Genomic DNA, 24,019 nt, shown 5'->3' with positions numbered 1-24,019 from the left:
AATTATCGGTTATTTGTATGTCCCAAGACTTTTCGTCGGCTGCTTGGATTTCGATTTTATTATTCTCCCTCCTCGCTGGCTTTTTGACTTTATTTAATTATAAATACACGACCAGCTTATCTCATCGGCTACCTGATATTTGCCAGCATTTATGGCGTTGGCTTCAAAGGCAAAGAAGGCCGCCGATAAGGCAACTGATCCTCCCACCCTCTGAAAAATTTCCATTGTAAATGTGGAGGAAATTTCCAAAAAGACAGCCGCTGACCTCTTCAAAATGAGGCGTAGGTAGAAAATTCTTTGTTCTCAGTGTTTGCACACACATAAATATTTGATTTGACAGTCAGTAGTGGAAAATTAACGAGATTCGAATGGTGTAGATTTGACATGATTTGCATCACGTATCTCAAACGAAGGTTCTAGAAGACAGAGTTTCCAAAGAAATATTAGTTATCATTGGGTACGAAATTCCATCAATGGAAATTTTAAGGAGCAACAGTCAAAGTTTTCTTTTTGTAAACGATATCAGCTTAATATTTAAATTAATTTAATCTTTTGAGCTACGTTTATGTTCAAAATATATAGAGCATTGTTTAGTCTTAATACAGTTACTAGTAAATTAATTGTTTGCTATGCGGTAGTTTTCAGAAGAATTTTTTAAAGAATGGAGTAAGCTTTAATTATTTTTAAAACCTTCTTAGACTAACCATTTTAGCTATTACTTTGTGGCATAAGAAATTAACTTACAAATGAGACTCCTCACACCGAAAACGTGCAAGTTTAAAATGAGTTGAATGTTAATGTTTCGGACAGCATAGAGGTGATACATCATCTTTTAAGTCTTGTGATTCTATGATGGGCCATTTATAATAATTCGATTGCATGCTTGCTGGAATCCTTCTTGTTCGGATAATTGATCTTTTGTTTTGACTAATAAATAAAACATCAGTATTTGATTAAAAAAGTGAAATGTTTACCTTTGTCTTTACGCTGTCAAAATACCTGCGATGGAAACACAAATACAGGCTAGATTAAAAAAGCAAGAAAGAGTATACTACGGCTGACATTGACCCCAATTATGGCGTTCCATGTGTTGGAAAAATACAAAAAATATTGATTACACAAAAACAACCTTTCCTACGATTTTTATTTACCATGTAAATAAGTTATAAGACAAATGCCACCAAGGGGGAAAACAACAGTTTGGGTTTTTTGTTTGCGTTTTTGGCGAATAAATTTTATGTGCAATACAAATTGATTGACTGCATAATTGAAATTGAAATTGAATTTTCCACAAACCGGACAATAACGGATGAATATTTAAATGTTCTATGACAAATGTTTTGGCACGATCCCCTCCCCTTTCCCCAGCAGCCCCGCCCCGAATGGCAAATGTCAATGGGTTTGTCACTTCCTTTGGCAACTCGAATTCAACATCGGGTTAAATCTAAAATTTATGTCTCCGACAGCAGCCTTTGACAGTCTTTTTGAATAGAACAAATTCATTAATTAAAATCTGGTTTTGTTATTGAAAAATGGAAAACAAAATAGAGCGACATTCAGTTTGAGTAACGAGCTTGCTGACAGCAGCCGATTTCAATAAATACATATTGCATTTTATTTGATAATAAATATATGTTTTTAATACTCTACGTGAAAAATGTTTATGCATTGCTACTGGTTTTTCAGGAAAAACATTTTTCAAATAACTATATCTTTCCAGTCCAAACAAAATTATATCCATCTTACTTATTTTCATACTGTTGAATTGGAATAAAATTTCACTGGACTTTTAGTTTATTTGCATAATGATGTTATTGTCATTCACATTTTCTAATATCACGCAACGGCAATAAACTTATAGTTCCTAAAATAAAAATATATAAATGTTATCCCGTATTGATGTGTACTAAAACTGAAACCAAAATATTATTCAAGGGAAACGTAAACAAATCCCCCATTCCGAGCCCCTTACTGTTCGAACTCCTTTAAGTCCGTACTATTTAATTGTTTTGTTTTGAATATTTTGCACCACAATTCGAATGAAGAGAATTCCGGAATTCAAACAAATTCAGCACGTTTTGCCATTCCTTTGCAAATTTAAGGCACATTTATTTATATGAAAACTGAAATAACGCGCCCAAAGCGACAGATTTGATTTAAAACAAAAGCCGACACGAAAAGCAGAAGCTCAATCAAACAACAATAAACAAATAAAAAATTCATTCACAGCAGCAGAATAGCCTTTAGTGCATGCATATAAATTCGATTTTTATGCATCGCATCAATTAAATGCCAAAATGAAAAGTAAACAATAACATTCATTCAGCAGATAAACAAACCACAGCGCATCTTACCGCTTAGCAGGGACACGAACCGTTTTTTTTATGGGGTTAGTAAGTGGGGGTGATGGTGTATATAAGGGGTGAAGGGGGATTTTTGGGACCCGAAATTGCAATTTTCCAACTGCCTGGCAGCGACAACGAAATCGTTCGAATTTTTTCCTTATTTAAACGAAATTCGCATTTTCCTGTCAAGCCGGTTTCCCAGCGTTTTTCTTCGTTTTGCCGCCGACTTTTCATTATTGGACCACACCAGCATGTGCTGTTGCCATTTGGCAAGCCAAACAACTTGCAACCAATGCTGTGTTGATGGTGTTGCGGCGGCTTTGCTATTTTTAGCAGCTGCAACAAAAAGCCGTCGAAACATTGGTGGCCAGATATTTGGCTTGCAAGTACCTTCCGTCATATTCCGCAGAAACAACAACAAACACGGACAAAAAAAAAAAAATAAAAGAAAAAAATCAAAAAGTAAAAAGTAAATCTTTTTTGCTTTCCTCGAGCTTTGCATATTCAACAGCTCAGCAACAACGGGCTGGGAAACCAGCCAGTTGGATGGCAAAATTGTTAAGCTGCAATCGGTTCGAAAAACTGAGCATCGTAAACGTAATTTGTTATTTAAATGAAGCTGCTTAAAAGGGACTATTTGCGCTCTTGTACTTTTAGTTTTACAGTCCGATGAAAGTTAGCGATGAATTTATTTATTATGGAAATGATTTAAGGGGCAAAAACACCCATAAGGAGGAAAATACGAAAATCAATGAATGAAAATGAAGTCAGGAGTGCTAAATATAATTCAAGTACTCACATTTTAAATAGCTCAAATAAAAACACTAATGGGTAATTTTGTTTTTTTAAATGGTTAAACCTACGTATGCACTCGTACCATTTATAAAATTGTTGGAGTCAAATAAATTACGATATTCTGTACTAAAAATAATTGCATTTTTACAAGGCAGTTAAAACTAGTTGCTATAAAATTAACAGTCAGTCTTCATAAAAATTTAAGGGTGAATGGCATTAATTGATTTATTGTATTTCAATAGCTTCAAAAGGTAATTACGGGCATGTCTTTATTTTGGCCAATCGCAAAATCTAGACATTTAACTGCCTATTCTTTGTGGCTCTTAAGCTAATTAACATTTGAAATTGAGCACGAGTCAGAAGCAATAAGGTAGGTGTGTAAACTATTAACAGGTTGATTAACCCATAATATGATTTTTAAGTACTAAAACTTTATCAACAGGCTTTTCAATATATATTTTTTTTAATAATATGTAATAGTAATCATGAATAAAAATGAAATAAGGGCCTAAAAAAAAATTTTAAATGATTAAATAATGTTCTGCGTAAGTAGCGTTTTATGTTTATAACCTCACCTGGGAGTTGTTCGATTAGAGACCCGATTATCCATGTCCATAGCCAAAGCCATGTCCATAACCATAGTCATAGATTTAGTCATAGCTTTGCGTTTTTTATAGCCCCCCAAGGCGCATTCGAAAACATTTACATTTTTGTTCAGACAATTTATGATTGTGTAATATTATTGAAGGCTGAAAATTATAATCGTTCGAGTCCGAAAAACTGTAAGTACGTAGACAGAGAACGGGAGGGGGAGAGGTTGACAGAGGGAGACGGAGAACGAGCAGCAACAAAATGATGTTGCACTTTTTCTGATTTCGTCGAGTTGCGTATTTTGAAATTTGCATAATTTGCAATTTGAGCCCAGTCATGCGTCTTAAATGAGCCAACGAAAGAAGAAAAAGTCCGCCGTTACCAGCTAAATGAAAGAAATTCCCAAGGTTGAATTGGAAATTCTAGTTTTCTGTCTTTCTCCAGCGCTGAAATGCAGTTCACCTTAGGGGGGAATTCTCTGGGCAAATGCTTCAGCCTTGGCGATAATTTCCTTGTCGGGTGCAAATCGCAGGTGTTTTGTGGGAGGTGGGGGGTGGGGGGTTGACGCTGACCAGATAATTGCAGCACTTTCACCCCCTCAACAATGACCTACATTAAAGTTGAGGAAATGCATTTGCCGCCGAGAAGCTTCAAGCGAAATCCAATAATTACAGCGGCGTCACATGGCGTATGAGTAATTTAAATGAAATTACAAAGTCGCCGCAACTGACTAACCTCCAAAAAAAAAAAATAGCAACAATAAGTGTATCGCAATTGCAATTCAAAACAAGTTCATTGCACATGCGCACCAACATTAGAAGCAACTAAAAAAGAAACATCAAGCAACAAAGCTTGCCGAAAATTTTATACCCTTATTAATATTTACTTATAGGGCAAGATATACATAAATCTTAAAAAACAAGATAGATAGTTAATTTCGAGTTTTCCGAAAGGGTGGTGGCTATCAACATAGAGAGTATAAATGCTCTTGAAACATATTTTATAATTATGATCTGCATAGCCCGAACTTGTGGTGTCAGTTGGTGATTAGAATAAATTTTTAAAACTTTATAAATGTAATATTATTATAAATTACAGCAGTTGAAGTATCCAGAAAGATTTTTTTTACATTACTTATTTTAATCGGGATTAACTTTAAAAACAATTTACCTTTTGGAGAATTTAAAATTAAAAAAACAAAAAAAAACCTTTTCTTTCTGGGGGTTGCAAACATCCCGCCGCTGTAGTAATACCCACCGAAAAGGGTATAAAATCGGCAAATCGAGCTTTAAGTGGGAACACTTGGGAACGGAAATAAGCCAAAAGCCTCAAGCAGGTTTTTGGCCTGCAACAAAAAAACAAGTTTATTGCAGCACATGTGGTTGCCAAAAGAGAGAAGAGAGCGGATTGGCGAAAGAGAGAGCTAAGACGCAGCTGCGACTGCGCCGCGATCGAAAACATAATGCCGACGTCGGCAGCGATCGGGCAGATCGGCGAGTTCGGTCGGTCGGTCGGGTTCGGTTTTCTGTTTTCTGTTTTCGGGTTTCGGCTCTCCACTTTCTGAGACACTCACGTAGAAATTTCGTTCGGTTCGATCATTTTAAGTTTTCCATTTGCAACGATCGCATCGCAACGCCAAGTAGCTCGCTCCCCAAACAGAAAACCCAGAAAAGAAAACCAATCAGCTGAAGTAAATTGAAAACACACTGAGAGTCCGCGCCAAACGAAAACGAAATACAAATAACAAAAACGCGCGCGCGCTCAATAAGTCAGTGCTTAATAATAAGATATACATATGTGGAGCACCGGCGACGAATAATGTAAAAATTATATTTAAAAATATTATCGAGTTGTGTGCGGCCTGAGTGATGCTGACTTATGCAGTCTGTGGATTATTTTTTTGCGCTTGTTTTCCGAATGTCCGTTGCATTTCAGCCATTAGCGTCCGTTGTTCTGGCAACAGTAATAAATTGAGTTGTTAAAATTCCTCCATAATTAACATTCCATTTTAAAGAATTCCTTAATAATTGTCTGCCCATTTTAAGAGCTTTTCATCCCCAAAGTGCAAACAAATTGAAAGTGAAATCTGAAATCAAAATAAATTGTTAAAATAAACAAATCAACAAGATTTCTTTTTTTAAAATATTTTTTTAAGCACTATAAGCATTTTGATCAAAGTTTTTTTTTAACCCATAAATTTTCTATGAGTAATTAGAGACAATTTATTATAAAATATTAATTAAAGAAAAAATAAATGTAATAAAACAATAATTTTTGTTATTTTCAACCACAGAATAATAAAAAAAAAATTTAAAAGCAATTGTACGCGAGTGCAGTTTATAAAAACCAATCAAAAGTGCCAATACAGTGCAATCAATACGAATGAGAAATGTGACTAACCAACCACCAAAGGAAAACCAATTGTGCTAAACATCGAAAAAAGACAAACAAATTTAAAAAAGGTATTGAAATATTTCAAATATGATGTGATGCAATATTTAATGGCTGCGCTTGCAATTTTTTCGGGCAAACTAAGCTTTAAAAATATCTCTCTCCTTCTCTTTTTGCTATTCTGTTTTGCGATTGTTTTAGGCGCGGCTTGCGGTATTTTTTCGCCAGCTTCTTTGTGCAGTGTGAACGGTTTTAATTTTAGTCAGTTGGTTTAATTTTACCGTTTCAACCGGCATTATTCCCCTGCGACTCATTTGGCCATTTCCTTTGTTCTCTGCATTTTCGCACTTTTACTTTTATATTCGAAATAGAACCAAATTATTTTTTTTATATGCGGGTTTTGGGTATTCTTTGGCATTTCGCTCGCCTGCAGGTCATGACATTCATGTAATATCTTTTTGTTATTGCTTATTACAATGAGAAAAGTAAGCAACAAAAAATACAAAAAAACAGCTGACCACCACAAAAGAAACCAAAGAAAAAAAACTTGGCCAACAATGACGAATACGGCAGACACAAAAAACCAAAGACCTACGCCTAATTTAAGGTCATCAGCACAATAAAACAACAACAATGACAATAACCACCGTCGGCAAAGAAGAAGCAACACTAGCTGCTTATGGCTACGAAAAAAAAGTTCAAGTCGTCAGTTTCTCTGTCGTCGCTTCGTTATTCTCTGATTTTTTTTTTTTTTTTGATTACTGATTTTGTCTATGGCCCTTCCATGCCATTTGTGTGGAGAATTAAAAGGCAACGGTATAAAAAAAAGTAATGATGGCACACATACGTACATCCCAAAAACAGTTGCTTTTCCCCTCCAAAAAGCTCATTTGCCTTTACGGTTCGACCCGCAAAAAGTTTTCATTTACAAGTAAAGAAAATAAAACCCAAAAAACCCCAAAAAACCCCAGGAAAACTACAGAAAATTTAACACATTTCGAGTTCATCGAAATTGTTAATATTTTTAATCTCCAAACCTCAATCTAAAACTTTGAAACAAAATTCTTTACTCAACTTAATTTCTTTAAATAACATAAGTATATTAAAAGTCCACTGTAATACTAATGTTATTTATACAATTATTCAAATTATTTAAGTTTTAAAAAGCTTTTAAAACTATAGATTTATAAAACCTCAAAAAAAAAATGTTTAATTCTTTTTTAAAGTTAGCAATTCAACCTAGGCATGAGAAACTGTTATAATTTAAGAGGGGTCAAAAGATTCCAACTAAAATCAAAACCAATCTATGCAAAACTATGTAAATTCGAGTTTCGAACCAGTTGAAAAAAAATCTTGTGGCTCGATTTGCAGACTGTTTGGCGACTGCAGCAGCTTCTCTCTTTGATTTGCGTGGAAAAAGTTTAAAAGAGAAAAGCATTCACTTGAGATAATCGCTGGCTCAGCTCTTCTCAGACTGTTTTGCGCTTGCTTATGTTTTTTATAAATAGCACTAAAAATGCGTTAAATGAGCACGCAAAAATAAATTATAATTAGAATAAATGTCAAACTCAAACATTGACAAATACCTAATATTGGGCGTGCAAAAAATGAATCTCAATAGAATCGTAAAAAAATATTTCAGACTATGAATAATATAGTTTTAATTAAGTGCGACACAAAATTAATATATTTAGTGTGATTCGCTCAATCAAAATTTGATAGCATAATTAATGCGGATTAACTTTTCAGTTTCTATTTTGACGCAACTCAGCGAAATGCCGCACAAAGCGCCGATACAGTATTTATTGACAGAGCCATTTATCACAATGTCCGTCAGGTGTGCATAAATTTTGGGCCACGTGATGCCGCCAGACTTTTAGATAGTGGAACTAAATAAATATAAATTCTATACCTATTTAGTTGATGGAGCTGAATTAAGTCTTTTTTAACTGGGGGGGGTGGCACACGTAGAGGTGCAATCGACTATGCAAATCAATTAAAAGTGTCAGGAAACGGTGAAAAGAAAATTGCAAAATTAAAATAAGAAGAACGGGGGAAAAAATGGAAAACGAAATGCAAATAAATGCCTTAATAATTTAAAAAACCAACACGGAAATGCAAATTCCCACTGAGTATCTACGCATAGCCGTTGCATCTGGTTTTTTACTTTTATTGATTTTAAGTGACAGCTCCATGCCTATACGATTTTCAACGAGGAAGTCTATGAGTCACTTAGCCGTTGTTATTGTTATGGCTGCCAAAAGGAGGCTTGTCACAGGACAGAATATTTTAATCTTGCCTGCTCAATAATTAAACTTATATATATATATATATATATATATATTTTATGAGGTGCTTTTTTGTCATGTTGTCTTTTCATGTGATTTATTTATGGGCTTTTGTTTGTTGCTGTTCTCTGTACCTGACTTCAGTGAGTTCTACTTGGCCCAGACAAAGGAGCTTACTGGTATTTGTCTGTTCAAGTTGGCGTGAAAAAGTGTCATAATTACACAAATAAACATAAATCTATAGATATTTATAAATACAAACTTACCGGTACGCCGAATTGCAAACAAAGGTACTTGAGATCCATCCCATTGTTGTGTGATTATTTGAGACATAAAGTACTCTCCATTCGCTATACACAAATTTTGATTTATTGTCGACAATCGATGATTTAATAAATACCCAGTTTTGAGCACGATAAATTCTATATCTATTTTAGGGTTGGCTAGATAAGACCAATTAAATTAAATGCGCATTAAGATTTGGCCAGTGAAATCAACACATTTTTGGAAAATTTGTATAAAGTGTAAATCACTTTAATGTTCATAGAGAGACATTTATAACTTGTTTACACTATTGCTATACGGCTAGTGCTGTTTTCATATTAATTTAACTGGTTTTTAATAAACATATTTGTATAATCTGACACCTTTAGATTTTGAAATAAAATATTATTGTTTTGGGTTATTCTTTGCAGAAATAGGAGAACCGGATTTGTTTGTATTTCGTGTCGTTCTAGAAGTGATTGGCATTTAATGCACACAACATAAGAAGGTGCTACTTGTACATAGTTCCCAAATATCACTTCCCCTTCCTGTATGTCACGCCTACTCATTTATCTAAACTCCCCCCAGACGGTCGATCATTAATCAAACAACTGCACTCATAACCCATTCAAATCATAGAGTGCTGAGTTATTGAAGCCGATTTCGAATTTGCATATTGATTGCCGCCTGGCGGCTGACTTTATAGTCTTCCCATTCTGGGGACTATCGGGGCGTGAGGCCCACCCATGTGGTTTGGTTCCGTCTTTGGATTGTTTCGCCGCACTTGTAATTTGTTTACGCACACTCGCTGTTTTCTAAGCTGTTCACATTTTGCGGAACACAAAGTTGACGATTGATTGGTTTTGATTGAGCGAATAGTTGCGAGGGAGACAGTGAGTTCAAAACCCGAACTGGTTTCCTAACAAAGGCGGCGCACAACGGTGCGACTTCCGCCATGGTAAGATACTTTTGTTTTGTTGTTTCCAGTGCGGCAAATAATTATCGAGAGACTGGAGAAAACCACAGTCGTTAGAACACTTCAATTGCTGGCCGGCTCGAGAGCACAAAGGCACAGATACCGGGTAAAAGCCGGACTCGGACACGAAAACCCAGTCAGCATTCTTTCTGCGGTTCACACACGAATCGGCTCAAGTGTCACGGTTACGGATTATGTCATTCCATGTCGCCATATCAACCTGGCAATGTCCGCTCTCTGATTACTGCCGCCCAATCCCCCGATACGAATGTGAATATAGCTCGTTTGTCAGTCAGCGGCTTTCGAATATCATGTGGTTGATTCTAAGGCGGATTTATGTCGTCATTTGTTCGCTTATTTATTAATGCTTGTAGACTAAACAGCGCGGTGTTACAGGTGTGAGCGTTCTCTCAGAAATATCTTCAGATTCAGATTTCGTAAGCCAACAAAAACAAAAAATGCTGGTTTGGTTACTATTCAAACAATACTAATTGTGAAAAAATTCGTTAAATTCAAGTTGGTCTCTAAGTTGTTTGAGTTAAGGTGAAGCAATACAATGTGTGTTCTTACGTGTGTCTTTCTGGAATTTTTATATTTTATATGGCTTACGTGTTTTGCTTAGCCAATTGGCTGGATTTCATTCTAAACATTTCGCATAACGATAATATTCTTGAGTCATCGAACGGGGCATCTTTTTTGTTTGCAAACAACTTATCTTTGTTCGTTATTTCATGGATGTTTGATGTGCATATATTGAATTACTGATGGCAACGGACGTATCTGTAACTTGAAAATGAGTTTTGTAATTCTGGGAACTCTTATCTCAGTCGAAACATTCGGATAGCTTGTTATTTTATCTCCTAGATACAAGAATTGTTCCGAAGAAAGTGGGCTTATGACGCTTTCTAGGAATAGTTTGTAATTTGATTCATTTATGTACATATGCGTTGGCTTACATGGAAATAACAAGAAAACGCGGCAGTAAAAAATAAGTGTAGAGTAATTTAAATTCTTGATAGCTTTATAATTTAATCCATTTAATCCACTTTGGTTAAATATTATAAGAATCAAAGTGATTAAACTATTGGTAGCCTCCTTTTCAGTCCCTATATCTGACTATTTTTGAATAAAACTCTAGATTTATTAATCTTTAAATTAAAGTATATAAAGTATAATTATGTTTACAGTATGATTCTGAACAAAAGAACTCGCTTGCGCAGTCAATATCAAAGTTTTTTTTTATGACGTTAAAAAGGAGTGCCTTTAATGATCGGAGGAAACAAATGTCTATAGAAATACATGAAAGAATAACGACAGAGTTTCGCCAAGAACTCGCGGTTAACCCGATGACTATCGGATAGCCGCTCTAAGCGCGGACCAACGACCCTACCCATTTATAGAAACCCAGAAAAGAACACTCCCACGCCCACGCCTGCATTTCAAGGGGAGTGGGGGAGAGCCCCGCCCAACGCCCTGCATTAGGTGTGCAGGCCAGGCCAGGTGTAAACTGGTTAGTTAATGACTGAACGGACAGGCAGGAATTCGCCAGCGAGCAAACACGTATGGTCATTGCGAGCAGAGTGTATCGCAGTGTCGCGTCTATTAATAAAGCCGCAGGCCGACTTGTCATGTGAAACTGGGCTTAAATGAACAGGCGGGCTGATGCAATTGTTTTTGCAGCCTGGCGGTATTTATTGCGATTCCAAAAAGGAAATTCGAGCTGTTGGGCAAATAGAACAGAAGTTGTAACTTGTATCTTGCAGATACGAAAACTAAACGCAGCCCTCAATCGAACAGCTGACGACCACTTGTCACTTTGGCTAATGACAACGCCCGCGAAAACGGTAGCACATGTAGATACATTTGTATCTTTGCCGCACACGTAGATACATGTGTCACATTCGCACATGCACAATGCTCGGCGGTTCAACGACATTCGGCGACCAGTTTTGTTTTCATTTCGAAAAAGAGCGCAAGAAAGGGAATTAATTATTCCAATTTTGTGATTTATGAACTCGAATTCGTACAGCTGACAACCTTAGCACTACTGAGGGTGCTCGGCAATTGGCTTGGAATTCGTCGTCTGCTGTCGCACATGAAATCGAAATTTATGAATTTAAGACGATTATTAGCAAGTTATTTGCTCAACCGGTTTGTCGGCGGAGATAGGAAAGCCAGCTTTTAAGCAAATTGCCAGCTGCTTAGGCAGATTTCGAATTTAAGTAGGGGACCGGAACGGGCCCCCATTAAAAGTTAAATCATATGTCCTGTTCAAAGTTCTCCTTTCTGGCCGTTTTCCCTTTCATCTGGGCAAATGTTTACCCCGCATTTCTCACCACCGATGAGATGTTTGTGGCATTAATGTAGCAAATTGCTTCAGCACAACGTCAGACATATCGTTTACATGCCATGCACACGCGATGTATCCGCCAATCGTCGTGTGTAGATACATTTGTATCTCTCGGTGTCCATTGTTGCGCCGTCTGAGTGGTTTATTTATATCGTGTTGCTCTTGTTTCTGTTTCTGTTTTTTTTTTCTGTTTCTGTTTCAGTTGCATGTTGTCTCATCTGCCTGTTCGCATTTCATTTCATTTGGCCTCATAACGTGTCTCTGCACCTACCGCTCAACATGTGTATCTGTGAGATACATTTGCTGTCGGTTGGTTTCTATCGAAAACGAAAGTGCAGTTCTACGTGCCTGCAGCCCAATCCAAATGCATTGTTATTAAGGTTAATATTCTAGCCATTTCCTATTCGACAAAAGATTAAACCTTAAGATTTCCTAAATTCGTTAGAGATCCAAGAATATTTCAAAAGGAAAAACCTCAAAAACCATTTTCTGTTTGTAGATCAGATTACAATCCCAGTAATAATACCAACCTTACAGATTCTTTGAATTGGTTAGTTTATTTATTAACCACAATCAATCCAATATTATTATGGTTATTATTCTTAGGATTTCCCAATCGTGAAGCTAAATCCTCAAGATTAGCTCCATCAAGTGGGCCATAAATCAATGTCTGTGGACAGATTAACTCACACGACTTGCTGTACAAAGTTTCGCTCTAAGGCACTCGTATGGCAAATACCTTGCCCCTTTAAACTTCCTGTGATGCTATAATCTATTCTCGGCGTTTGTGTTTTTAACCACTGCGTATAAACATAGACTATGGAAAATTTTCACACTTGACCACATCAAAGTTTATCAACATTTTCACTGGACCTTGCCATGCACTGCAAATTGCAGCTGCAGCCTCAGCCAATTGACAGTTGGCCTCGTCATCGTCTGTTTTATGGACTCCGTCTGCTGCACTTCCATCTGAGTGGGGGGAACCGATCCGATACCCCCAAAGAGGTATTTATAGGCCCATGTCCATGCTCTCGTGCGTCTGGCTGCGGCCTTATCAGACCCAACTCCCGCTTATCACGTGCTGTAGTTTTCCGTTCTTGAGCGATTTGCATGGAAAATTTTGTTGTACTCAGATTGTACTCGATTTTCCAGAAACATTGCCTTTTTTATGTTCCAAGTCGAGGCTTAAGAGCAATAACAGAATAATTAAATAAAATTCCACAGCGATTTCTCAAGGAGCATCTTAATAATCTCGTTTTTCATCTTTTTTTAAAAAACAAACTTTTTCCAAACCATTTAGTTCCAATATTAAAATGGTTTTCAAATATTTAGGTTAAAAAATTAATAATTTAGAAATTAAAATCGTGGAGCGTATAAAATATTCTTCAAACAATTTTGTGATATTTTTTTTTTTTACTACCCCATAAGTTAAAGTTAAATTTATTAAGGGATCGACAGCCCGCGACCAGTTTATTCGCTTGACTAGCCATGACATTGACACACTAAGACTTTCAATTCGGACTTTGGCTGCAGGTCTTTGTATCTATTTATTTATGCGCGCATTGCACAATTGATCAGGCGACATCCAAACCAATAATATACCCCTCAATGGGTTATTAATATGGGCCATAAATTATGGAATGGATCCCACCTTCGCGGCTCAATGGAGTCAGTGTGAAGAGCCAAGACCTAGACCTAGACCTAGACCTAGACCTAGACCCAGCCCCAATCCGAATCGCAGATGCCAGACACCGATCCAGACCAAGTCCAAGTCCAAGACCTAGACCCGTGACTTTTGTACGTGCCAGGCCGGCAAGCGTGAACTCCAATCGATTCCAATCCAGCGGAACCTGCACTTGATTCGCGCCGAGTTGGACTTACAGTGTAAGCGCCTTGAGCTCGACCGGTTGTGGTCAGTTTTGAGTTCCCGCTCTGCTCTGCTCACTTATCGAGCGGACAAGGTTGGTTTTTTTTCCCCCCCTGTAGCTGCCTCTAGTTGCCCGTATATTCAAATTGCTCTCTTCCTATATATTCGGCCCGATAAGGCGGCGCGTATTTACGGCCCACTCAAGTGTTTGCGCACAAACACCACGAAGAGCCTGCCAATATCTCCTCCAGAGATAGCGCCAGGGACACATGTAAGCTAGTGTCGAGTACTGCCCCATTTTGGTGATCTAATCATTCGGAAATTATCCTGAAGTAGCTTTCCCAAATGCCTCCACTTGATTGTCTTTATGGCCTAGTAATGGCTTAGTAATAGAATAGGTAAGAGGGCTTGTCCCTTATTTACAAATCTTTCATTGTGGCATCAAAACTGAAATCTCCACAGTACATTGTCTTCATTTGTTTCTTAAATGTATTTATTTATTTCTTTATTTTGCATCCTAGAACTACAAATAAAAAACTTTTAATGTAATGTGCCAGTCACATTGTGTTACGATATGCAGTAACATTATTCTTACTAAATTAAATTAAATTACAATTTAAATATATTTTTTTGTTAAATATTTATTGTGTTTTAAATTGTCAATAACTTTGTACAATGACCTATTTATTAGAACAGTAGTTTTCTGTGAGGCAAACTAAGTACGATTCCCAGTCGCGTAACTTGTCGCGTGGGTTCTAATGACCCATTTCAATTAACTCCCCCTGGTTCCCTCGAAACATTAACTATAATTTGCCTGGGCCGGGTGAGAATTGGAAATACAAACAGCCTCACACGACTTGATCTGGCGTTAAATTGTAAAGTCTGTCAGTTTACAGAAACATATGCGAGGGCCCACGCCCCTTAAATTGCCGTCTGCCATCCATTGTTCGGGCCAGAGTCGTGTGATAGCGGCAGTTGTAAGGCAAGTCGGGCTAAACTTTAGGCACTTTCGATTTCACACCCAAGTGGCATATCTTGAGTCCCCTTCGCTCCCTCGATCCCGGCAATTCTAGTCCAGTCATCGCCGGCATTTTCATCATCATCATCATCATCATCATGAACAGCACATCGCAGCGTTCGTCGTCGTCATGATTGAATTTTTGTGCTGGTTTCTGTAATAAGCAATGCTGTATTGTTGTCGTAGGTTGTTGCCCATTGTTACTCGTCCATGATGTCATGAAGTTTTTGAGTTAATTTGCATTATTAACCGCTTTTGTTTGTTGCTACCTCCACGATGTAAGTACGTACGTACATTATTGCGGAATAGGCAGGCAAGCGGGTTAAAAGTGAGAGGACGGGTAGCTATCATTGGCTGTAATGTTTGAGTGTATTTTTCTGGGTGCTTGAACAGATTAGAGTCATTTTGGGTCATTATTATTGTTTAGATGTCTGGGGATTAACTGATCATAAGAGATATAGACCATTCCATTTTATATATCCAATTTAATTAGATATATTCACTTTATTAGGGTTTATTGGGGTTCAGATCACCTGCAAATCGAATGTTCGTTAATTGAAAATGTAATTATCAGCATATTTACATTTCGAACTTGACTAGCCGCCGCTGTTTACACGGAATGAATTAATCTCTGACACCGGGTGATAGTGCAATTCATTCCCCTAATGATAATCCCAATTCTGGATAGTACTTTGTACTCTACCCGTTCGCAAAATGCACTTAGAAATTCCAGTGCAGGCTGGTTATATTGTGGTTGTGGTTGTTGTTGTGTTGTTGTTGTTGTCGGAACAACGACGACAACGTTCCGCTCGACCGACAACGGCCTGCTAATTGCCACGCTAATGTCGGTTCAATAGAGTTCATTGAAAGTAAAAGTTTCGCAACCGCAGCGAAAGAGAGAAAGAGAGAGGGCAACGCTTGGTAGTAATTGGAGCGCCAAAAACCCATGCCCATACCCGTGTTTTTCAACGATAATTAATCGGTTGGAGTACTTGCAGCGCCCAACGGCTAACAGTTAACAGTTACCAGTTAGCAGTTAGCAGTTACCAATCCACCAAATTACCCATCCGCCCGAGAAGCGAATCGCCCTCATCCGAATCGAGAACCGATCGCCACAATGAGCATCATCGACAGCGGCAAGTACCGCTTGCGGAAGGACTGGGCCAGCGCCTCCATACCGTCGTTGGTCAACATCGACGAGCACGACGGCGACTCCAACGATACGGAGGGCAGTCTGAATGCCACGGCGCCCCTGCCGCCCCAGAAGCCCCCGCGGCGCAGCTCCCTGGCCCTGGGCCTCTTCTCCAGCAAGTCGGACAAGAGCCAGAAGCGCCGCAGCTCCATAGCCGTCGCCTTTCTGCGGCGAGATAGTAGTAAGGTAAGTCAAAGCCACACATTAATTTCTAGTGCCTAAGATCGCCCTACGGAAATCAATCAATTCAAATTTAAAAGAAACCTCTAGTCTTTGAATCTTTTGAGACATTAATATCTCCTCTTTAAACAATCTGAATTGTCACCTGAGCAGGGAGTTTTTATTACATTTCATTCATATGTATAAAAGTTTTAAAAATATAATATCACATAAAACACATTGACATTGTCACATATGAACGTTTCTTTTTTATTGCAACACTAATAAACGTTCTAAACAAACAAAACGTTCTAAATTAATCAAATGAGAAATCAGACAGTGTAAAGAGGACTTAAGTTTTGAAGTATTTGTTAAATGATTTTACTTTTAGAAAGCCCATCTTAAAAATAATATGAAAGTTAAAATGTTTATTCTGCTTTTTTGGAATTTGAATGTTATCTTTTAAAAAAAAAAAGGTTAATAAAAAATAATAATAATAATATGTTAAGAACCGAATTTTTATATTATTAGATAACTAAAAGTTTTTAAATGTGCGGCCTAACGTCTATTTTTGTCGCTTCAGAAGACTTAAAGATATTTTAGTATACATTCTATTATCTTAACAAGAATAATACAAAATATGATAAGTCGTTTTTGGCAGTAAATATGTAAAAGAAAAAACATTTTGTACTAAGCCTTTTAGTAATAATATGCAAACAAACTTACAAGCCCATTAACAAAGACTTTTGCTTGGAATTAAGTTGCAAAACATTTCTGTAGAATTCCGGAAAACGATACAACTTCTTTGGAGATTCGCTTGTTTGCCTTCTAACCCTTAAAATTTCCGCTTCTCCTTGCAGAACTCCACCAAAGACTCGTATGAATCGGCCGTGCGCAGCGAAAAGTCCGATGGCTCCGGCGCACCCGGCAGCCCCGAGATTGTGTACAGCTCGGAGGAGAATATCCGGGCCAGTTCGCCCAACGAGCCGGGCAAACAGACCTTCTTCGAGGACGGCAGTCAGTCGCCGCGGCCAGTGCTCCAGGGGCTGAACACCTCGTACGAGGGGCCCACAAACGATCGCCAGAGGCGCAGGCGCAGCTCGCTGCAGACCAAGTTGGACAGGCATCGGCGCAAGAAGATGGAATACATCAACCAGCGGAGCCTGGACTCCAGCCTCATGTGCAGCGAGTCGCAGAGCGACCTGACCAACGACAGTCTGGCGGAGACCTCCGGCAGCTATGCCAATGGAAACGGCAATGGCAACGGCAAAGGAAACGACGACGACTACGACGACATCATCGATCCCAGCCACGGAGAGTATTTTCCGCGCGAGAAGCGCCACTCCTGGTGGAACATATTCGTGCCCGACAATTTCAAGAACAGGTTCGCCCCCATCTCTGTTTTTGATTCTGATTCTAACACCGTCTGCGTGTTTAACAAGCGCCTTGTCCAGTGACTAAAATGCATCGATTGCGTACCCTTTGGGTACAAACACTCTGTGCCCCAAAAAACCCACCCAATCTCCTCCCGCTGCGAATGTTGAACTAACACCCGTCGAACATGTGATTAATTGCCGGCATGAAACACTCCCACACTCAGACACACACTTTCAGATACATCCCCGGATGGTTAGCGTTTCCGGTTTCCCTGGGCTTTAGCTTTAACTTTAGCTTTAGCTCCAGATAATTTATACGATGCGTCGGGAGACATTTCCTCAGAGGAGAAACTCCGCGCAGCTGGATTTTTACCAGCCGAAACGCTCGTTGGCCAATTAAGCATTTACGCACTTGCCGAAAGTCATTCATCACCGTCCCGGGTTATAAATACATTACCAAATGTTTAGCTTCTCACTTGAAGCCAACCCAATCCTATGCGATCGTTCTCAAAGAAATCTTATTTAACAAAATTCAAAATAGGGGAAGTTTTAAGAAATTACATATTGGTTGTGTCCAGGAAAGTCTTTTAGGATCGCTATTTTCAAAACGGGCTAACTAAAGTTAAAAAGGGGTATTGTTTAATTAACAATTTCTGAATTTTTTAAAACATATTTTCGACATCACCAACGGCACTTTATTACTCATATAAGATACGTTTAGATCATAAAAGAGTATTCATTTAGGTGTCCAATCAATCTAATTTCTATATAACTTGAATACCAAAGTGGTCTAAATTTTTAAAAGAACTAAAGAATTTATTATTTGGGCTTAAAAAAAATAAATATTGATGTAACGATTATCTGAATTTATACAAATACAAGACTCATACAGCATATATATCACGGTTATATGAATAAAATTCTCAAATAACGTTTATCTTAGATTCAGATAAGAAGGAAATCTTGTTTAACAAAATTCAAAATAGAGGAATTTTTAAGAAAATACATATTGTTCATGTCTAGGAAATTTTTGATTTCAAAACGGGCTAACTAAAGCTAAAAAATGGGTATTATTTAATTAACAATTTCTGATTAAAAGATCATACAGCTCAGAGTGATTTGGTGGTTAAACCCACAGTATGTGGGAGGGCTGCTGCTTTGGCAGGCAAAATAGTTCACCACACCTGCTCTTCCTATCGATACAAAGACAGACTCTTGGAGACCTTCGCCTGGGGGCTCAGGGGTTCATTCACTGACCCCGACCCGACGACCGGGCCAAGTCATTGCCTCAGAGTCAGTCGCCCAACGGGGGCTTTGGATCTGTTTCAGCCTTCGAACGAGACGCGCCTCGACTCCATTAGCCGGTTGTCTATCAGGCGAGGCGGAATAAGCCTCATTATTATGCTTACTATAATTATTATTTTTAATGCCCGCACAGATCTTAGCCCCCGGCCGGCAATTAGAGTCGAAATCTCTCGACGAAAGCCGAAAAGCGCTCGTAATCAGCTGACGATCTGACCGTGCAGCTCTTGAGTTATGGGTATCGGCTTATAAATATTGCCCATCGGTAACCGATCGATATTTTTTCGTATAATTTGTGCTTCCTCAAAAAATACAATTTTTTGTTTGTTCTCGTCATATCTTACTCTTAATTACCCAGTATTTTGTTTTGTTTTGTTCTCTTTCTCTTGTCACACTGGGCTCACATCTCGATTTCGATTTGAGACCTTTGTGTTTTTGTCTTGTTTCGCATTTTAATTATTTTTGATTATTTGTGATTGTTTTGTTGTTTCATTTTCTTTTCTTTAATTAAAAACGAGAAACAATGAAAATTATTGCCCGAAAGGCCCTGTAAACAACAAACCTTTTGTGTGCAAAGCATTGATGAGCAAAAAATGTCAGGACTAGACCCTACCAAAATATGAAAAGCCACAAAAAATCATAAATACGAATTTCTGTTTGTCATACGAAATGAGATGTGTGAAATCTAACAATGCAGATTAGTTACGGAACATATTTCTTGATCAGAGTTATTGCTTTTATCAGAGCCCTCTTTTTTTCTGGTTTACATAAGCGGCCTGGCAGTAATAAAAAAGCGGCACTTTACAATTTCCAATGTCAATTAAACTTGTAAAGAGAATTAATGGAGCGCACAAATATAGCGAATTGTCCAACGGAATGTAAGCAAAGGCAATAACAACAATTGGCCGTATTTGCTATATGGTTTGCCTCTGTTCCTACAAACACCGAAGTAGCGCGATTTTTTTAACTGCCATGGCAGCACGTTTTTATTACACGCGATATGGAACTGATTGTTATATAGTTTATATATTGACAGGCTTACAAATTCAAACTAATTAAGAATTGGTAATTCTATGCAGGGGTAATAGAAAGCAGGTACAGGATAAGATTTCAAGACCAGTTTGATATGAATCCACGATTTTGGTCATTTTAATCACCATTAAAAGCTTGAAACCTTTTGTAAGCAATACCAAAGAAGATAAGCTTTGTTACCCAAATGTATCCAATCATGCCAATCGATTGACTTGTGTGCTCTTGGTACTTTTGTGGATTTTTGTCCCATCGAGCATTTAATGAAAAAAACGAGCTAAGTGCCCGCAAGCTTGTTGCCACTTGAAATTGTTAATTGAGGCCTGGTCCAAACGAATCCGAACAGCGCCTCCAGTCACAAGGCAGAATTTCGTCTCACGTGAATATTTATTCAGCTTGGAGGCTTTGTGTCTCCCCACTTTAGCTTTGTGATTCCAATTTAGCTTCTGTTTCAGTGTGATGTTGACTCAAGTACGAATTCCTTCAGTCAGTCAGTCACTCACTCAATCGGTTAGCCCAACAACAGCCCACAAGATGCTTAGACCTAGACTTGGTGATTCCAAGTCAATGTCTGGATTATGCCCACCCAGTAGTTAGTTCAATATCACATCAACTTTGGCCAATATTTGATCAGCTTATATGCTTGTGTGCAACTGTTTGCAAATGCCTTAACTCATCAGGTACTCTTGACGTAAAATGTGTGGCCTAAACACTTGCGGATATTCATGAGAACAGTGCAATAAAATCAAATCGACTGCATAATAATGACACTAAAAACATAAAGCCTAAGTGATAGTTGCATTTTATTTACTGATTTTCAATAATAGCGGTTTGTTTTTTTTTAGTAGCTACTACGTGTGAGTGATAGTTTAGTCAACAACAAAAAAATGAACTCAACCCCTTTAAAAGCAATTAGTTTGTCACACTTCAGTCAGGTTTATTGAATTTAAATGGGTTTTATATTTTTTATTACCAAAAAATAATAATAACTTAACAACACTTTATAAAAACATGTATATAATTATAAATACTGACAAGCTACAGTCCATTAATTCAAAATACATAAACCAAAGTTGTACGAACTCAAACTTCTTTTTGTGGCATGCTAACTTTATTTCTCTGACTCACTGAATGAGTCTAGCATTAAAGTAAAGACTTTCGTTACCAATTGTCTTGTGTTTGATAGTGATTCATTCCGGTAGAAAAGCACTGCAGATATTGGGTTCAACCAGTTTGAGTGACTCATTACTCTGCGGAGTAGGAGTACGTAGATCAAACTTTCATTGGCAGTCGGCAACCGTCAGTTGCACACTTGAAAATGTCTCAATATCATATTGGAAAAAGCAAACACCATTCTCGAGTTGTACTATTTCTTCCGAGCTGGAACCCACTTTAGCTTATCAAATTAGCACACGAGCATGGGAAATCTTTAGGAAATTCAGTACAATGTTCACTTCATTTCACCGCCCCTCCTTAACTCGTAACGCCCCCTTCGATGCCGTCGAAATAATAGTTTAAAACACAAACAAAAGTAAATACAGAAAACAATAACAATAAAAGAAAAACAAAAACAATAACAAAAAACAAAAAACGATCGAAATAAGGTAACAAGATTTTGTGACAGGTACTTGGCGAACGCAATTGCTTGAATGTATGTATACTTTATTATATTGTTTATAATCGTACGATTTATGGGGCCTGTGTTACGGGACTGACCAAAGACTTCCATAAGACCTCATTCGGGTTCGACTGGCCTGACATTTTGGTATCAACATCTATCTCTTTATGGCCACCCAATATAAGGCGAATTAAGTCGTATTTCATTTTTAGACCTGTCAGCGCCCCCGTCCCCGCCCCCGCCCCCAGTCATATATATTCTATATTGAGGTAGAAATGTGTGTGTCGTTAGTCCAAAATCGATTTTGACATTTCCCCATGTCGTTTGTTTACAATTTGTGCTGTTTGGCTTGTAGCCCCTCTAATATATCAAATTCCAAGTTCGCCAAACAAGTTTACGTTGATGTAATCCTATGGGTTCATTTGCTTCAATACTCATCGATGAACATTTCTAAGTTAATTAGCCAACTGAAGGCTTGAGAAATTCTTAAGGGTAATTAATAGTGCGACTAGGTAATACATTTAAATTCGAATGAGGATGCAGACAGCTTGACGTTGTCAGGTGGCTTTCCAGTAATGATCAATTCTAATGCGATGATTGATCAGAAAAGAACCGCTCGTGTACTAGATCTTTATGCAAATTGGCTAGCTATGGTAATTAAAATGGAATGTTTACAATCCAATTGAGGATTTTATGATTGAGAAGACATGAAATCATCATAAGAACACCCATCAAACAACGGTAATGACTATTTTATATGTATATCCTAGTTCCAAGCATATGGCATATTCTAGATATATATCTATATTTGCTTTTGTAAAACGAAATTACCTTCTCACGTTTTGTTTACTCGACTATTTACTTAACGCGCGCTTTAAATGAGTTGTGCAAATGTCTTAGAAAATAAACCATATGATAACAATTGTTGAAGACGTAACCTATTAACGAAAAATTCATCTGACAACTTAAGTTAACGATATTTTCAAATAGGTTGCCACTGAAATTTCACCCGGAATAGAAATTAGATTGCGATATTTTGCACACCTTAGAAATGGTATACTGGGCCTTACTAAATCATGTCATGTTTGGCTTAGCTTTTATCTTGGATTAAAATATACCCTTATCCCTATATAAATAAAAGGGGTAATATTCAGCTATACAAATGTTTTGAGATCTGACACACCTAGGGTTTTATTCGTAATGAATTAAAGGGATTTAATTGAGATCTATAGAGATAGTTTATTCTTTCATTCTTTGCTTAGCTTATATGTCAAATATATCCACATATGTATATTCCGATCTGACCAACTTGGGTTCCACAATGAATGGAATTAAGTGGGGATCTGGGGATCGCTTGGGTCCGAATGATTACGTGCGTGTGTGCACAAAGTCCACAGCGGTAGAGGCCTTTTATTGCGCTCGGCTGAGTGCTGAGTGCTGACTGCTGACTTGATAAATATACATTAATGTCGGAACAAGAGGGCAGCGGAGCACCAGCACTAGCACCAGTACCAGCACACCATCACCAGCGTATCCAGAATGATAACATCCCATGCCATTAACAATGACAGACTCAGTCAGTCAGAGGCCCATGGGATAATTTGTACTCTGGATCTGGGTCTGTCAGTTGGAAATGGAACTGACGCGTAGCGAGACATTTGAAGCGATCTCTCCCTCGATTCCGCGGCTGGATCGCATCCGAAAAATCGCAATTTTATGCAAATGCAAAGTGGCAAAGTGTTAAACTGGATTGTGATTGTCAGTGGCTCAGTGCTTTAGCGAGAGTGTGTTGAGTTAATTATAATTCATAATTTATTTACATTGCAAATTGCTTACATATTTATTACGGCATTTTGCCATTAAATGTTCATTACATTTAACGAAACTCTTTAAAACCAATTAAATGCAATTTCTTCGACTCTCAAAAAGGGATGTGCGACAATGATTCAAGTGGAAATCATTGCGAGAACTCATTCCCATCGATCTCGTTCAATTTCGTTCGTATTTGTTCATTGAAGAAAATTGGTTCGATTCGAAATCGAGTTTTGCATTCGGTTCAATTAGATTCTCGCTTTGTTCAATGCTTTGTTTATTGGCTGCTCGTTTTTTTTTTTTTTTTCCAATGATAAGGCGGTTCTTATCTTAATTTACGTAAAGCAAGTTTCAATTTAAATGAAAGATAACAGTTTTGCGGCGCTGTTGCTGCCGCGTCAGTTTGTGTAAATATTTTGAATTTTGGACAAACTGGTTTATTGAAATTTCGCCTTTGCCTTTCTTTGTTTGGGATTGTTTTTATTTTTTGTTTTGCTTATGGAATTTACAAAAGTGAAGGTCAGTTAAGTCAGTCAGAGGGAAAAATACAAACGTTTCGCGGTGTTAAAGTTCTGTTTTTTTTTTAATTTGTCTATCAAGGGGCTCGTCCGTTCGGCTCCCGAAGATTTTGGCCAGGTGTTGTCGA

At 37.8% G+C, this 24,019-nt stretch overlaps 1 protein-coding gene across 14 annotated transcripts in view; it reads left to right on the top strand.

Moving 5' to 3' along the window:
- LOC108137444 (TLD domain-containing protein 2) overlaps nt 1-24,019 on the top strand; it is an 83,893-nt gene that overhangs the window by 20,273 nt on the left and 39,601 nt on the right. For 5 of the 14 annotated variants that reach the window (XM_041709741.1, XM_017259114.2, XM_017259116.2 and 2 more), the window contains exons 1-4: nt 5,326-5,551; nt 6,025-6,193; nt 15,884-16,263; nt 17,097-17,620. The exons of 3 other annotated variants lie outside the window; for them this stretch is intronic. In XM_041709741.1, the coding sequence (XP_041565675.1) occupies nt 16,003-16,263; nt 17,097-17,620 (785 nt within the window). In that variant the 5' untranslated portion in view covers nt 5,326-5,551; nt 6,025-6,193; nt 15,884-16,002. Of the gene's footprint in view, nt 1-5,324; nt 5,552-6,024; nt 6,194-15,883; nt 16,264-17,096; nt 17,621-24,019 lie in introns of those variants that run through there. 6 more of the 14 variants (XM_017259112.2, XM_017259111.2, XM_017259108.2 and 3 more) reach the window with 3 other exon arrangements.

This window comes from Drosophila elegans, unplaced genomic scaffold (assembly GCF_018152505.1).
Source record: "Drosophila elegans isolate 14027-0461.03 unplaced genomic scaffold, ASM1815250v1 contig_476, whole genome shotgun sequence".
NCBI classification, from domain to species: Eukaryota; Metazoa; Arthropoda; class Insecta; order Diptera; family Drosophilidae; genus Drosophila; species Drosophila elegans.
The sequence above is the reverse complement of the archived record's forward strand: the minus strand, read 5'-3'. Positions and strand labels throughout refer to the sequence as shown.